This window comes from Mya arenaria, chromosome 2 (assembly GCF_026914265.1).
Source record: "Mya arenaria isolate MELC-2E11 chromosome 2, ASM2691426v1".
Lineage (NCBI taxonomy): Eukaryota > Metazoa > Mollusca > Bivalvia > Myida > Myidae > Mya > Mya arenaria.
In genome coordinates, this window is record NC_069123.1 from 11419118 (window position 1) to 11438261 (window position 19144).

General features: G+C 35.1%; 1 protein-coding gene across 1 annotated transcript; it reads right to left on the reverse strand.

The window, feature by feature from the left end:
• LOC128223471 (uncharacterized) lies at nt 1-18931 on the reverse strand. The gene is made up of 9 exons (XM_052932754.1): nt 18863-18931; nt 6448-6493; nt 5908-5990; nt 4944-5033; nt 3994-4111; nt 2665-2733; nt 2193-2333; nt 1651-1987; nt 1-1212 (listed from the first exon to the last, which is right to left on the reverse strand). Exons 3-9 carry the CDS (start codon nt 5982-5984, stop codon nt 1148-1150), a joined length of 897 nt encoding a protein of 298 aa, XP_052788714.1. The 5' UTR covers nt 5985-5990; nt 6448-6493; nt 18863-18931; the 3' UTR covers nt 1-1147.
• Nucleotides 18932-19144: the final 213 nt, after the last annotated feature.

The following is a 19144-nucleotide window of genomic DNA, read 5'->3' on the forward strand; positions in this document are numbered from 1 at the left end:
ATTTGTAGTTTCTTTAATTTGTTATATGGTAAAGCTTACTTTTTGTAGTAAAATTAATAACAAGACTTTGTGAATGCTTATATAATTTTATATACACATTCAATCTATTTGTACATCTATGTCTGTTAGAGAAGATGGTATGACTTGGGCCGGCCCTTAAGAAAGTGTAGAGTAGAAGGTTGGTTTGACAGTGGACAGGTCAGGGGTCAGGAAAGGATTTGGGGAAAGGCATTTGTTGGACGGGATAATGGTGGGATTGAAAATTGCCAGGCGTAGGCTAGGAGGGGGATTAAGTGGAGTACAGGGGCCCCTGTTTTCAATATCAAGATCGCAGGACAGGGACTAAGGTCAGAATTGAACAGACAGCAATGTACAAATTGATTAATATCAATAAAAGATTCAAATAGATCATAGTTGTCCAATGCTCAGACAACATAAAAAAAATGAGTGAAGCCAAGGTCATGTATGAAACTGTTCAAAATCATATACAGCTAATACTTTGGAGCTTCAGTCAAGATCTGCTTTAGGCAATTAAACAAAGTAAAATAATGCATTTGTAGATATATGCAGTCAAGTCAAAAAGCTTGGATAACTACACCAACTAGTTTGAGGACTTTTCAGAAATTTATCTGATTTTAACAGGTGTGAAATAAGTCTAGTAATATGAACATCATACCTTTAAAACATGAAAGAGGCTATGAACATTCTCTTTTTTTTTTAAAGAACACTGTTGAAAAAATGGCATCTTTCAAAAGGCAAACCTGTATTTAACCAATAAAAAATGAACACAAACAACTTAAAACAAATCGTCAGTTCTTGTTCGTGGGAATGTCCTTTCAAGTGTTTTTTTCAGACAACATTCACAATCAGGACGTTGTTGACGGTGGCCCATGGAGACCGGCATGACACAAACACAGCTCTAGCCATTGTAGAGCACTGCAGCCTTCGTATTATAGGTAAACTGCAGCCATGTATGTAGCGATGCTGAGCAGGGATTTTGTACAAGGTGAAGAAGAGGTGCGGAGCGATGTGGTGCGATTTGGATCATAGTCGTTAAATACTTTGGATCAGAGAGAGATGTTGTTTGGCTGAGATGCAGAAGAGGGAGTCCGGTCGAGGGGTGGGGGAGGGGCAGGCATTTTTATTCTCATTTCCAAGCCGGTTTTTTCTTTGCCTGCCCCCCATCGTCATCAACACGCTTACGTTTTGTTGCTGAAAATATATAATAACAAAAATTAAGAAAAAGTTGAACACATGTAATAGAGAGATAAAAATTTGTAATAAAAAACAATTACTACTGCAAGTGGATGCCAAAGCTCCTCCATCTTATTTCCAGCGTTCATGTTTTGTTTCATTTCACATAGAATTATAAGGTTGTCAGGCAGGGACCCCACATAATAACGGATTATATCAAGGGGCTGGATAAGATTTTAAGTTGAATTTAATATGATGCAACATTTTGAATAAACCAGGGAATGAAAAGTGGTGTCATCAATTTCCATTGTTACTGTTGTTGTTTTGGGAATATTGATCCGCGCATTAAATGTACCAGCAAAAACATTCCTTTGAAGAATCAAACAGTTTTAATATCAGACACTCTGACCATACACAACACCTCTATTCGTTTCTTATCATAAGGTATGTACTTACAGACTTTTCCACGACCTCGAGCTGCCCCACCCTCGACCGTCTGCCCACCAGCTGATGATGTGCTGGGGGCAGAAGTCTGCCCACCAGCTGATGACATGCTGGGGGCAGTGGCAGCAGAGCTGCGGGCAGATGTTGTCTTCCGTGTAGAGCTGCCCACAGTTGCTACCGTGCTGCGGGCAGAAGTACTGCGTGCAGTTGTTGATGCAATTGTTGTTGATGTCCTGCACGCAGTTGACGTTGTAGAAGCACTGCCCGCAGCGAAGCCAGGTCTCCTACGCACAGCTGCAAAAAGGCTCCTGTGCGCACTGGCAGATGCAGGTCCCTTTGGCCTTGGGATCTGAAATAAGAAATGGTAAGAATAATGTGGCTGTTAACAAAATAGGTTTTAACTTAGGCAGTTATATTCTTCAAATGATGTCTGAAAGGTGATTATTAAATCTTTTGGACAGACATTTTTTCTATTCTATGTAACCTGAAACGACCAAACAGATTATCTATACAGTAATTTATAAATATTATTAAAAGTTGTAAAATTATCTTACCCTGCTCTGTTCTGCCATTTCAGTTGAAGGGGCCGTACAAGTATTGGCCCCTTCTTTAAGAGACCTGACTTCCTCCCTCAATTCTGCAATCTCAGCTCTCATGCGATCCATCTCCACTCTCATAGCTTCCATCGTTTCAATCTGAAAAAAATATATATAGTTTTACAACCCCATTACAATTATAATAATTTTATGTTATTACTTTAACAATCAGTAATGTTTGACTAAACGAGAAGTGCTGGCCTATCCTTTGGCCAAAGTACATAGATCAAGATAAAAGTTTTTAGAGTCTTCTGAGGCACTCAGTTGAGATAATGGTCTCAGGGGCTTCCATGTCTAACCTTAACCTGGGTGTGTGGCCGACGCTTAACACTTCGTGGAAAGGAATGCAAGTATAATAGCTCTCATTATATTTGTTATTCTAGTCGAGCTAAAGATGAATCTGTTTAAACATGATGCACAATTTACTCACTTCCACTCTCTGATTTCTGCATTTGCGCTCCAGTCTCTTTCTGTCCGCTTCTTTCTCCTCCTGCCGCATCTGATGGTACAAACAACAGCAGGATTTTATAAAATGATAAAACTTGTGTCAAAAACATGACTGAAAATTTTATAAGCTTACCGAAAATTGAAACAAGAATGAAAATGAATTTAAAACTGGTGGCACGAAATCAACACTATACAATGTTATTATGTGAGATGATATCACGACAGCTGACCTTGGAAAAATAACTCGGCCAGAATGATATGACCTTATCAACATTATTATATCTTAACAAGAGGCCCAAAAGGGCCTTTGCTCTACTGGCATGGCTCTTGTGGTCATTTTTAATCCAGAGCATGTATGTATGGGTAAAAGGCAACAGATATATAGTTCACATTTTGTGTTTGGGTTACCTGAAAATGTTGCACGTTCAACATCTGAGCCCAGAAAGTATTGTAATCAGATTAGTTGCATGAACTATTTTAATATGTGCCAAGTAAAAGTCATCTATAAAAAAATATGCTTTCAAAACTACTCAGGTAAATATTTCTGTAGTTTTAAATTTAAAAACAAAAAGGTTGGTCAAAAGGTCAAAGTCAAGGGCATCCTAGGACAACATTGATCAATTTAAACAAACATTCACAAGCAATTGTGCTGAGATGGATGTACAAACACAAACAGATTTTCAAAACTTTACCACTTTAAGTTGACCAAACCTGAGAACCCTGGGCGTGGCCAGTAATGACCCCAGGTGCATAACTTCACAACCAATTTTGTTAAGATGAATGCGCAAACTACAGACACTTAGAGCTAAAAAAAAATGGTCTTTGGGCTTTCAACAAGAACAAGGCAGAGTAATTCACAAAATCAACTGCAGTACCAAAAAGCAAATTGTCTCCCTTAATCCTAGACTTTAATTTACATGTACATGTAAACTTGGCTAAAAGTAGAATTCTCTCATGAGACCTGCATGGCTAAAAATAAGTTGACCAAAATGAGCATTTTCAAGGCCCTTAATCTAGGCAAGCATGGGCGGATATAGCTGAACCAAGCTCTAATAAATATCTAAATACTGCAAAAGTTTCATTGAGATACAATCCAAACTGAAGACTGCATCACGTTAACAAGAAATTGATTACAGACGCACTGAGGCACATACAACGTACACATAACCATCGCATACGCTCTTCTGGCCTTTGGCCAGTAGAGCTAAAAATTGTTATAAAAAGATAAAAGTTGAAATCAATCATTCTCAGTAGTTGGCATGTACTTATGAGTTATCATTGACAAAAAAGCCCAGTTAGACTCGACATGTACCTTGTTGTGTTGTGCCACTCTGGTCTTACATGCCGGTCTCCATCTTATCTCTAGGTTTGGTAGTTTCAGGTGGGCCACCGTCTTCATTGTTTCAAATAATAGGGGACGAACCCTAAGCCTGAAATACATTTAAAACAGTTAAATAATATTCTAACACAATACAAATAAGGAGGCATTTAACCTCATCTTTTCTGATCCATATTTCAAAAAACTACTGAATTTTAAGGTCCGAAATATCTTCACCATGTATAAATCTCATTACGGTAAACATTAATTTCAGGCAATTTGATTTTATATATTTGTGCCAGAAAAATTTCATTTTATGAAGAATAGCAGGTCTTACATCAAGGTTAATATCATGTACTCACAATTTGTGCAAGTAAAGGGTTAAAATGTTGCAAATATTTCAGTAATAAACTCATTTGCATGTAAAATGCAAAAGCTGGTTGTCTTGTAACTTATGGGAAAATAGAGCTATCACAGGAGTGAAACATGGCCCTAAATTCCACCTCCACACAGGAATGTCAACTGATTCTTTAAAATAAGACCACCCCTCAGAGGTTATTGTTTAGTTAAAAATCGACAGATTGTCCACTGAGTGATTCCAATATACACTTTGTTAATCAGGGAGTAAAAGCAGGAGCATAATTCTATTACTTTTACAAACATATTACCTCTGCAACATGTGTATTAAGTTTCATTTTGATGGCTTGAATGGATTTGATGGTTAATTTTACATGCATAATCACTCCAACTCCACATCATTTAAATCAGCCAATTATCACCTTATTTCAAAACCTCATATATCAGTTTGTGCTCAATATTCAATTTGAGTCCAATGGTTATCAACCACTGACTAAACCAAGTTTGAAGTTGCACCTATCATCTAAAAGTGTCTTCACTAGCAAGAATAAATAGACAGGTATTTTACAATGCAGCTAATTTCTCACCCTGACTGCTTCACATCCTGTAAACTATCCAAGATCTGCTCAAAAAGGTCTTCTGAATCTACAACATTCAACCTGTAGTTGTTGCACAATCTGCAATAAAAGAGAACAGTAAATATCTTTTGTGAGAGATCTATTTACAGGTACTTTATATAATACGTCTTTCTACAGCAGAATGTTGGATTTGTTAAATGTACAGATGTATTATGGCATAACACAGTTTGGAAAGATACATGTTACTTTTTATTATAACTACATGGACAGTACTAGTATGTTGTTCTTATAAATTATCTTCAGATCTTATCATGTTTTGGATGACAAATTGCCAAAATCTGGTACAAGGTATGTTGGTCCAGTTTAAATCATTATTTACAAGGTTTGTCAGTTAACACTTTTTGTCAACATGATAATCCACAAAACTAAATTATTTATCGTACATTGAGTCAAGTCACTATTGCGTGTGATCAACAACAACAAAATGATATATTTTTCACAGTTAGCAGACTGTGTTAGAAGGACTTGTTATATCATTCATGCATCTCAAGAGAATGATCTCTTTTGACCAATAAAAGTCTCCCTTTTTACTGAACACTCAAATGGTATCAATCTCTAACACATCCACTATACCTGTGGTAAAATTAGCACGAGCCCACAAGCCTTGCACTAGTGAATTGCATAATTGGTTTGATAAATTTTTTTAGATTACATACTGAATCTTGTTTTAACCATTTGATGCCAAGCACAAGTACACTATTTCTGTCTGCTTTCTTAGATTTTATGAGCAAAACAGATCTGTGTGTTCTGTAGTTTTCTTCAGAGACATCACATGTTGGCATAATTGAAAGTGGGTGCAATATTTTGGGCTTCACTACTTTTTTCCTTTTAACATACCCACCAAAAAGTATGTTCACTGCAACATATAGAAAAAGAAGATAATTGTTGAAGAATCACTAAAAGAATTACGTACTGTATAAAGTCTCTCTCCCGGCAAATAAATGTAAACAGGCAAGTGGGGTTCAGTTCTTCCTCCAATGTGAACCTCATCTCGGGCTGAAAAAAGGACAAACATGAATATGAAAAAGTTAACTAAAAAAATCAGTTCCACCGGATCTTACAAAGTAAAGTCATTTGTTCTGAGACTGCAATATACAACCAAACAATTATGTTACAATGTAAAGCTGCTGTTTTTGTGGTCTGCTTAAATGTCCATTTTATTCCTAACATGCATAACCACAACAATTCAATTTAGCCACTCTTAGCTCAGCTTTTAACAAAAAACACCAACATGCGCCAAGTCATGTAGAGAAACATTTAATGCCGAGAAAAGAACTATTAGAACTATTTTAATTTACTATATCACTCAATTTTGTTGGCATGCAGACTGGTAGTACTTTTGTCAATGCCAAATTGATATAATAAAAGCATAATTAAACACTTCGTTCATTAATTAATTCCATATCATTGAATTCTTAAGCTATACCATATCATACTACCAAATTCAACTTACAATGCCAACCTCAACGGTCTCCCTTGTAACTCTGATCTTGGTTACCCTGAAAATACACAAAAGAATATTCCTCTGAAAAATTACTGAAGTTTCAAGTAAATATAATAAGCTACAGTGGCAAGCAATAATATAAATGTATGACCAAATGTTGTGTTTTTTACCCTTGAAATTAAGCATACACACTGATTTGTAATAAAAGATTACATGTATTATTGTTGTAGTTTCTCAAACTTCAGGGTAGTATGGCCTTAAATGCGCAATAATTCAATCTTGAGCAATGTCATCAGGAAAAAATGCACAACTGAATGAAATATATATGCATTCACTGGAATGACAGCTAATTTGTCAGACATTTATTGCCTTTGAGGCAGTCTTATTAAGGATCATGACCATTCAAAAGTGTGGGGATAGTAGGTAGAGTTTTTAATGATGTTCAAATGATGACTGATATTTGCAGATAAATTTGTATCCTTGAAAGAGCACAGAACAAGTAAATAGGAGTTACATTTAACTTTGTTCACCTATATTCATATATATATATACAATTGTGATCTTGGCCTTTGACTCTATGACCTCAAAATCCATAGGGGTCATATATTAGTGTTTGGAATCAGACAGAAAAAATACTATCGATAATCAGTTTATGAAACCTATATGATCAATTATTTATCGATTTGATCATGACCCATTCCCAAAGCAAAATATTATATTTTTCCCAATCTTCAGAAAAAAATCCAAATAAATTTAATTTTTTTTTTTTTAGGAAGTCTTTTTACCTGTACTGGTTCATTTTCAACATCCTTATAAATTATGTGATGTAAAGTTTGTTTGATAATTGAACTTGGAAATCAATAATTTTCATCACATTCAGAGATCAGTATAAACTATTTACTAACTGTCATGATTTATTGCAATAGATATTACACCCCAAGGATTGATATTTTTGGGGTCTTTTAAAGGGTAAATAAACTAACATTAAATCATTTCCTAATCGCAGGAGACTAGACGTTGTTGTTTTTTAACTGTAAAATTTACAAATTTTGGCATTTTCACAACACAATTTCCCAAAATGTCTAGGGTCTTTTTCCCAAAAAGGGCAGAAAAAGCCCTGTCATATTTAAGGCATAAAGATACAGTACATGCACCACTTTTAAGCACCAATGTTCCCTAACAATATTGTGTGTACATTTCTTTGCTAGATTACATTATTTATCCAGAACACAACTATCCTTTAGTGTTTACAAGTTACTATTACATAACATGTGACCACTAGCTCTGTGGTTTAACTTATATAATTTTATTTCATACTGTATACATGTCACTTGTGTAAAATAGACACAAAGAAAGATCTATATAAATTTCATGTTTAAACAAGAGGGCCAAGATGGCCCTATATCGCTCACCTCAGTAAAACTTTGTGCTATAGACTTGTTAAAATTAAAGGGCAATAACAGGGATTTGGCTTCTCTGATGTATGAAAATGTAACCTCTATAGTGTTTAACAAGGTATTTCTATATTTGGGCTCCGTGACTTAGTTTTTGACCCCAGATTAACCATATTCAAACTTGATTAGAAATCATGGAAACAACTTTTCTGACAAATTGACAGGATATTTGGGCTGAAAATGTTGTCTTGAGAGTGTTAACAATGTTTTTCCATATTTGGGCTGAAAATGATACCTCAGGAGAATTAATAAGGTTTTTCCTTATTTAGGCTCTGTGACCTAGTTTTTGACTCAAGATGACCCATATTCAAACTTGAGCTAGAAATTATCAAAACAACCTTTCTGACAAATTTCCAGGATATTTTGGCTGAAAATGGTACCTTGAGAGTGTTGACTTGGTTTTTCCTTATTTGGGCTCTGTGACCTAGTTTTTGACCCCAGATGACCCATATATGAATTTGAGCTAGAAATCATTGAAACAACATTTCTGACGAATTTCCAGGATATTTGGGCTAAAAATGTTACCTCGAGTGTTAACAAGGTATTTCCGTATTTGGGTCTGTGACCTGAGTTTTTGACCCCAGACGACCCATATTTGAACTTGAGTTAGAAATCATCAAAATAACCTTTCTGACAAATTTACAGGATATTTGGGCTGAAAATGTTACATCGAAAGTGTTAACAGGGTATTATTATATTTGGGCTCTGTGGCCTTGTTTTTGATCCCATATAACCCATATTCGAACTTGTGCTAGAAATCATCAAACAAACTTTCTGACAAATTTCCAGGATATTTGGGCTGAAAATGTTACTTAGAGAGTGTTAACAAGGTATTTCAATATTTAGGCTCTGTGACCTAGTTTTTGACCCCAGATGACCCATATTCGAACTTGAGCTAGAAATCATCTTAACAACCATTCTGACAAATTTCCAGGATATTTGGGCTGAAAATGTTACCTCAAGAGTGTTAACAAAGTATTTCCATATTTGGGCTCTGTGACCTAGTTTTTGACACCAGATAACCCATATTCAAACTTGAGCTAGAAAACATCGAAACAACCTTTCTGACAAATTTCCAAGAAAATGGTACTTCTAGAGTGTTAACAAGGTTTTTCCACATCTGGGCTCTGTGACCTAGTTTTTGACTCCAGTTAACCGTATTCAAACTTGAGCTAGAAATCAATAAACAACTTTCTGACAACTTTACACAACATTTGGGCTGAAAATGTTACTTCTAGAGTGTTAACAAGGTTTTTCCATATTGGTGCGCTGTGACCTAGTTTTTGACCCCAGATGACCCATTTTCGTACTCATTCGAGTAATTACTGGGACAAACGTCCTGACCAAGTTTCTTGACAATTCAGGCACAATGTGACCCCAAGAGTATTAACAAACTAAGTGTGTATGGACGACAGACGACGGACAATCATCAATCCTAAAAGCTCACCCTAAGCCTACGGCTAAGGTGAGCTAAAATTCACTTTTAAACCACAAATATGAGAAGTTTAGAACCAATCCATTAAGGTTTCAATTACAAGGACAACTTGTTATGATAAAGGTACTGTACATAGTAACTGACTAGATTAGAAAATGACCAGATAACTTAACAGTTATACTGTAGCATTTCAACTTTCACTACCAAAAACCAGACTCAAAACATATTTTCATGACATATTTTGATTGGTAGCGGTTATGCCTCTTGTTTCGATAGTTGATTGTTCAAATTTCACTAGTGACTCTCTCCGACATAGGCCTTTCTGATCAATTATAATTGATCATCGGCACAACACTATCAAATACTGGTTTCCCCCAATCTAAATGCAAAGTTTGAGGGCCGTGGGTACAGGCATTGTCAAGTTATCAAACAGCCTTTTGCTATCAGGGTCACTGACCTGGACCCTTGACACAATGATCCCTAATATGAATATGGGTCATCTACTGGTCAATGAAATAAGAACATCATTTCAATTTGAATTTGACTTGATTGGTCCATAATGAAACAAGTGGATTTTCTCATCACGTCATAGTAAAGAATCAGCCAAAGATGGCAACAATTCCTCTACATTTACATATGAGAGATACACAAAGGTCCCTGCTGTGCACTGCAGCACTCATCAGTGATCATTTTTCCACCTTTGATAATTTACCAATCTTAAGTTATGCTTTCAGACTAAGAATCGAACCTGAGTGTCCTAAGTGGGAAGTGAGCATAATTATCTTAACATATGATTGATATTTAGTATTTCAAAACGTTTTCGTACCTAGTACCCCAGGCCCAAAATTTGTTTTTCTTTTATTGAATGAAATGAAGTCCAGAAATTTAAGACCACATGAAAGTGTCTTTTTTGAAAAAACAACAACAATTTATTCATGATAAAATATTTTTTTAAAAGTTCACAGTAGTATCTGATAAGTTAAAAAACTTAATCAACCTCGATGCATTAGGTCTTGTCCAAATATTGAGCAATTAACTGCAGATTTATAAAATTCCGTCACATACCAATTGACACCCCTTTTGTAAATACTGTGTGACATTTTAATCCGACATGAAAGACTTTTCAGATGAGCACTTTTATTACATAATCATCTTCATTCCATTAGCTTTACAAAAATAAATGTCAGAATCCAGTATTCCTCTAACAACTAGTTTAGGACTTATAGACACTGAAAGAACAAGAACTATCACAGAGACAGCGCGCTTGACTATTCCTCTGCTTATCAGTGTATGGATTGAAAAGTTTTGGCAAAACATCATGGATCACTGTTAGATTAGGTGTCAATGCAATACATGATCATTGATGTGCTGAGATATTTACATTAATTTAGAAAAAGGGGCATAATATTGTCAAAATGCTTGATCAAGTTACCTCCTCTTGTGTACAGTTCAGGGGGCATGATGGTGAACAAGTGTGCAAAGTTTCAAAGCCATACGTCAATGGACTTAAAAATATTTGAGGTGGTACGCAAACTTAACAAAAGCGGTAACGACGCTTGGGTGACTAGGATAGGTCTCCTTATTCTTTGAATAGATGAGCTAAAAATAGCACAATTAGTGCAAATATGCAATAGTAGGGGTAATGATGTTAGAGATTTTCATACAGTAAATCTGTTTAGTTAACAATCAGATGCTTATAATGAGTCATCTGTTATTAAATTTAATTTTTAAACATTTTTTTTAGAATCCAGTTTTCTGATGCCTATAATTTAAAAGTAGTAACTGCAGAATTTTATTTTGTTTGCGACTTTCTTCAAATTGAGCATTGATGATTAAATTTACCAAACATAATGCAGAACCTGACATTGATTAAAGTTAACTCAAATGACTTTACTCTGATCACAGAAACAGAACAGATTTTTTTTTTTCGATTCAGACTTATATCAGTCTCACAGGTTTATCTTGCTATAATTTATTACTTGTACAGATTATCAGCTCAAATCTCAAACCTTTTGAAAAACATTTCCATCTGAAAGCTCAACTTTACATAGATAATTGACTTGGCATATTTTAAAGACTGACTAACAATTAATTAAGTCAACATAATTATACTGGATTTTGGATAGGTGTCCAGGCCTTTACTCAAATAACCACTGGTCTGAGTTTGACTATTGGACCCATTCTCAAAGCAAGAAATGTAATCTTTTTCCCAATCTTCAGAAAAATCCAAATTAAAAATTACTTTTTTGGAGTCTTTTTACCTGAGCTGATTCATTCAATATCCTAATAAATTATGTTAAGTTTTGGAAATATCATTTCAGAAATTATTGATCTTCATCCCATTCAGAGATCAGTATGAAATGTCTGTCATCATGTATTGTGATAGATATTTACATCGCAAGGATTGATCATACATGCAATACCTCAAAACGGTGGAATCCCCCATTATCTGCCTAAACTCATTAAAAAATATATCATAAAACAAGAGCTGTCACAGTATGTGACAAATGCCCCCAAATGTGACATTGGCCTATAAACAAGGTTAGTACATGAAAATTTGATCTTGCCTTTACATGTCAAAAACATATGGCAAGTTATTTTGAATTGCCTCTGAACATAGAAAAAAAACACCCATATTTGACATTTTCGTCTTGGTATGTGGAAAACATGTGGCAAGTTATTTTTAAATCTGTCCATACAAGAGAAAGTTAATTACAGCTCGGACACGACAACCTATACTCTTTGTCCATATACACGTCTTCTTGATATGTGGAGCACATGTGGCAAGTTATTTTAAAATATATCCATACAAGGGAAAATTTCAGCCCAGCTACACGACAAACTATGCTCTATGTCCGTATATGCAGCACTCCATTGAGAATAAACAATAAATGTGATCTTGACCTTAGAGGTACGCGACATGTCATCTTAGTATGTGGAACACATGTCACAAGTTAGGCCAAATAAAATAATAGGTGTGTTTCAGGTAACGCTGCCAAAAATTATAGAGAAGGTAGGTTGGAATAATTTTTTTTTGATATATTGATTTCACTTGACTCAGGCTGTCTGGTTAAATACTTGACAATGATGGTTGGATTTCAACTAAGTTATGGTACACCACTCTGCTATTATAAAGACTTTCCAGGAATGGTTTTACTTTTGTTTTATGCACCCTTTGGCTTTCAATCACCATCTGTAGTATGCTAACATGCCTATTACATAATTACATGAAGAGTGGGACAGCCAATTTACCATATAAGCCATCAGCCAAGGAAACCTCAATGCTGTCAAGAGGACCTGGGGGTTCAGGTTTGAAGAACAGGTAACATGCAGGTTTTATTGCCAAAATTGCACACTTAAGTCTGACATATCAATGATGATGAATCCAAAAGTCAGTATCTGACCAATTTATATCTGACATGAAAATATAGTTCAAGAATTGAAATATACCTGCCACACAATCAGAAATCCAACCGGAAAAAAATAGGGTAGGTCGGGTACCCTGAAACAGACCTATTTTTTATTTGGCCTTATTTTAAAATCTGTCCATACAAGGAAAAGAAACAGCCTGGGCACAAGTTATTGAGTCAGACAAACTAGCAGACAGACAGACGGACAGTGGGATTTTAATATGCCAACCTTTGGGGACATAAAAACCCTGGTTAAACATAAAATTTTCCTGAAATTCAAACCAAAATCCCCCTGGAAGCCTCTCAGAAATATCACAAGACTAAAAATGATTGATATTCCAGCTGTTTCGGTTGTTTGAAAGAGCAAACATTTAATGATTTAATCATTTGCAGGATTGATAAGCTTGGGGGTTTTTTAAGTAAAATTTTCCAATTTGGGCGAATTTCCTGACATGCAAAATGTCTGAGGAATTTTCCCAAAATGGCCAGATAAAGCTCTGGACACAATTTCTAGAAACTTCTTAAGCTTAACAGGCTTAAGTCGCTTATTTCAATTAGCCAAAATACATACTGAAAATGGATTTTGATAAATGAAAAATGGTTTATTCTGATAATCATACAGATTATTTCTCCCTAATTTCTAAAACTTCTTGAAGAAGTAAATATAACACATTTTATAGAACAACAAAAATAGTGAGATAAGCTTAATCCGGTTATTACTTAGGGACTTAATAAGTTTCAAGAAATTGGGGCCAGGTGTTTCACAGAGTACCTCACATGTCACAGGGCTGTATCTGACATCAAAACTTAATTTTGAACAAAATCAAATATTCTGAACTGGATCCTCTCCTTAATAAACAGCAGACTGTAGTTCTTGGGGCACCATTTGTTTAGACCTTATTCAATACATTATGATAATTTGATGACCATGACATGAGAGATTTTTAATACATATCATAAAATATACCCTAAAAAAATAAAGACTTAATTAAATATGTCCTATAAATCAAGGCTTAATAAAACCAGAAAACACAACTACGGAGTGGGATTCTTACCAGCTTACCAGATATTGCACTATTCACTACAAAATTTAATCCATAAAGTACTCTGACGTGTAAAAGAGCTAGGCTTAAGTGTACCTTAAATTTTAAATGTATAATGTAAGAAAGGAGCATCCTTTTCTGAAAAGTACTCAATATAGATGGTTCAGTTCCAAATCATCGTCTTGTAACACTTCTTCATGGCACTTAAAACATGAATTAAGATGATACTGGGACCAATAATACAGTAATCCTACTCCCTGGATGATATGACACCCCCCCCCCCCCCCAGTTCCGGGGAATAGCGGGGACTTTGAATAATGTGGGTCCAGTCAAGCCCAGGTAAAATGCCTTCCCTGCGGTGAAGAACTGCTTGCAACATGTAAAATCCCTACCAAATGCCCCTGCACCCCAGGGACCCTAGGTCCTGTCCCCCCCCCATTTTTGATGCAAATACAAAACCACCTGGAAAGTAAAACCAAAGCCCATTTCCCTTGCAATCCCTCTTGGGGTTCCATTTATGCCATTTTGAGGTCGATGTATCAAACGTAAGTTTAAGCATATCAAATGACCACTAAGTAGTCTAACAAGAGGGCCAAGATGGCCCTATATCTAACACCTCAGTAAAACTTTGTGCTATAGACTTGTTGATAATAAAAGGGCAAAAACAGGGATTTGGCTTCTCTGATGTAAGAAATTGTTACCTCAAGAGTGTTAACAAGGTATTTCCATATTGAAGTTCTGTGACCTAGTTTTTGACCCCAGATGACCCATATTCGAACTTCAGCTAGAAATCATCAAACAACCTTTCTGGCAAATTTCCAGGATATTTGGGCAGAAAATGTCTCGAGAGTGTTAACAAAGTTTTTTCCAGATTTGGACTATGTGACCTAATTTTTGACCCAAGATGACCCATATTCAAACTTGAGCTAGAAATCATCGAAACAACCTTTCTAAAATATTCCAGGATATTTGGGCTGAAAATGTTACCTCTAGAGTGTTAACAAGGTTTTTCCATATCTGGGCGTTGTGACCTAGTTTTTGACCCCAGATGACCCATATTCAAACTTGTCCGAGTTATTACTGGGACAAACATCCTGACCAAGATTTGTGACAATTGAGGCAAAAAAGTGACCCCAAGAGTGTTAACAAGCTAAGTGTGGATGGACGACGGACAATCATTGATCCTAAAAGCTCACCCTTTGCCTACGGCTAAGGTGAGTTAATAAAAACTTTCATCTTGATGAAAATATTTTTAACTACCGTAAATGACTGGGTATAAGACGATAGGGGGTATTAGACGCAGGGAATAAAATCTGTGAAAAATCCGAGAAAAAACTTTTAATCTATGTTTTTGGTTAAAAGACGCATAGAAAAAATGTCAAAATCGTCCGGCATTTTCAGCCACCATGTTTGTTGACAGTGACAAAATTTTTTTTTTCGTGAAAATGGCGATGGTTATCTTTAAAACCATACAACCATACTGTCGAGAATGAAAAGTTATGTTATGCAAAAAATATTTTGACAGTGCCCAACTTTGCTTTTTTATATGTAAGTTTGATTATTGTTTAATTCAATTTATTATTCAAAATAATATTGAATACCGTAATTCACAAGAGTTCGGACACCATAAATTAATTATTTTTTTCGCTCTCCGAATACATAGAAAATTATCATTTTTACATTTTATTTACATGTTTGCTTAACCTGCCTTTTTTCTTCATGTTTGCTTTTTACCACTTATTAATTTATCCGTAGTAATCAATGGCTTGAAATTGACCTCAGAAAAAAAGTTCAAAAAATTGTTACTGGGTATTATACGCAGGTATTTTTTTGCATCAAAATCTGAGGAAAAAAAGTGCGTCTAATACCCAGTCATTTACGGTACATGTATCAAAATGCAACTTTTACTGGAATTTTAGTTATTTGAAAAATTTAAGGTTACATCAAAGACTGATTACTGATTCTGTACCAGTGCAAAACTGGTATACACACATTAATTAGGTGTAAATTCTTTTAGCCTCCTTTATACTGAACCTTAAGGAATATTTAAGATCAAATTCCATGCGTGCTGCAATTAGAAATTTTATGGAAGTGTAATTCTCATTTCCAAATTGACAGATCACAAATTGTTTTCAAAAACATTTCAACTTAATGGTTGGACGCATGTAGTCAGGGGTTTCAATAAGAGGACGTAGATGTTTTATACGTCCTGAAAATAGCCAAAAACGTCCCAGAATTTGACCCCGTGCATTTTGAAAATTCCTTTTAATAGCCTTGTACGCCTCTTTTAATGAGACCAGACTTTTTCATATGCTGTGCACCATTGACTGCTTAAAACATGCTGTACTGCCCTTTCATCTTCCCATATGCCTTGTACATGTCATAATTTATGACAGCTTATTGTTTGTATTGAGCAGACGACCTGTGTATTCATGCAACGCCCATCTTCTAATCCGATAATTAGGAAGAGCCAATTAGTGAAACATTGCCAGGAGGTGGAGCTATTGAATATCAGCCAATCAGAATATACAATGAGAACTCGTTCATTCAAAGATGAAAGTTCGTAAAATGCTATAGAAAATGGGAAGGGATATTGAAAAATGTTGTCAAACACTATTAAACCTTGAAAAATAATTGTATTGTACAGACGAGAATCGCTATTTTAAATATTGTTGACTTGAAGCAGATGGTCACTGCCGATTTGTAGACATAGGAAAGCTGGCGCTAACACAATCAAATACATCAATTTATCACTAAATGTTTTGAAAGTGTATTTGTAAAATATTCATGATGAACATTTCTTTGTAACTCCCAAAAGATATTTTGATGCTTATGTCGCGTTTATGTATCACGTCTATGATCTTGTCAAAATTTGCCGAAACTGCCATTTTGTCGGAACGATTTTCATAGTTATTTTATCAATGTTCTATGCTGTATAAGTGTTTCTTTAAGCAAGGGCAGTGATTTTTATTGTCATTTTATTCTAAAACATAAACATATTAAGCATAACTTTACAAAAGACAATTGAATAAAAGCAAGGCTGAATGTAATATTCGTACCCAATCCCGTTCATACCAAATAAAATTCATCCCCTACATATTTTTGTGTGTATTTAGGCCAGTATAATTGTTTCAAATGCTCAACTGTCTAGGTTTTTTTTATTTTACATGAATTTTAGGAGAAAAATGAGACATTGCACTAAAGAAGAATCCAGACAAGTACAGTCATATTACCACAGACAAAAAGACAAATTTTAATTTTGATTTTTAAACACACCCTTCTAAAATTTGTGAAAAAGCAACATTTTGTACAAGTCTGAAAATCATGGAAAATGGTTCAAATTGAGTATGAAAACAAAACATTCTATAAGAACCCCCCCCCCCTTGTGACAGGGGTGGACCCCTCCCACTCGCATCCCCATGCGCCCCTATACTAGACTCTTGTTATGGTTGAATATAAACAATAAACATGAAAACAAACATTTTGAGTTGTGCATCAAATGCGCTTCTTAACCTACATATTCTATGAAAATCAGACATGGAATTTTAAAAAATTCCTGATTTTGGGTCTTCTTTAAACCCCTGATGTTAATAGTCCATATTAACAGCCGCTTCAGAGTCTTTGATGATTTTTCATTTGGCAACTCAACGAGTCCATATCGCATTTGTTTTTTTCCTAGCCTAGAATGACATATTCCAGCGCTAAGCATATTAAACAGAAGATAACAGCACCTGCTATACGGTTTCAAAATGGCTACGCTTTATTGACAAAAGTCTAAATCAGAAATGTGAACTCTACCCTTGGAAGGTAAAATATACTGCTTTTGAGACCCGTCTAAGGCCATCCTGCAGATTTTTGAGCTATAAAAAACCTCAATCATATGAAATTGGCCTGAAACTTATTTTAAAAACTTCAAAATTCTATCAACCATGCTAAAATACCATATAAATCTGTCACAAAAAGAACATAGTGCAATAAACAATTTATTGATTCACTTCACACTAAATTGGCCGAGATCGTTGCTAGGTTACCAGTACAGTACAAAAAACCACTTTTGAATCAGCATTCTTTATAAGTCTTAATTTTCAGTTAATTGGCATCCTACTAATCAGGCGTGAGACCAGTTATTTTTACTATATGTTTCATATAGACACTAACCTGGCTTTTGACTTTATACACACCCCAATTGAAAAACAAGGACATGGCATCTCTAGAACAATTCAAGACACAAAATATAATCACAAGAAAACACCATGTTGACCATTGACCCGACTGTCAAAATTGAGTTCAAAAACATAACCCTTCCGCCAGGGAGTCAATCGGCTACAAACAACTAATTTTCAGACTTCCACAAGCTATGATTTTTCCAATATTTACATTGAAAACTATCAATTTCTGCAATAGAGTGTCAAATTCAGTCAAGTTCTCTGCAAAAAGAACATTTTTTGCTTCATTTTCATTCAATTTTAATAAAATATTGATACTTGAACACAAGCACTCTTTTTTTCTATATTCACATCCGGATCTTGGGTCAATGGGGGGCAGATAACTGTGGTCTTGAGCCATCAGCATTTTTGTAAATATCAAGATATTATAACACTGTAAAAACACTTAAGAAAACATTTCCAAGGTGTTATTAATTATCTAGTGTATAAAATTTCACAACATTTTGGCGGGAAAATTGACATTTCATATTCTGCAGTCGTCTGCACTTACTTTCCGACCTGTTTTCCCCAGTCTAATTTGATATTTTAGAAGCTCTTCTTGATATAAACTTTTTACAAGTCAGAGGTAATAGCTTAAGTTTTCAATATTGTGGAGTTAAAGTTCAAGAATTATATTTAACATTGATATGAAATAGTCGACTTGTGGCATTTAGAGAACAAAATGAAATCCAAATGTTAAAGAAGTTACCTAAATATGCATCATTGTGACTAGGACGCATGTGTTTCAAATCAGTGCTATTGTAAATACATTAAGGGACGGAACGACTTCCAGCAGAGACCTACTGCGTAAGTCACCGTACGAATTTCATAATCACGATATCCGAAAGTTTGTGTATCCGATTTCTTATTACTGTACCTGTTCTTATTATGGTGCTCGAAAGTAAATAGACTTTAATAGATAATACTACCAACATGCTATTTAAACAAAAAGGCCCTTTTAAAACAGGTACATCACCGATGCCTTAATATATGAATTGCACATGGAATAATTTGTTATAATAACAAAATAATATTCCTTTTGTAGTTGTTGATCGAATTATGGCGTCATCGTCGCCTATGGTCTCGATGTACTTTATCGAATAATTTTGCCGATATCATCTATGTGCCCCTCATTCTGATGATGATGATGATGACATTG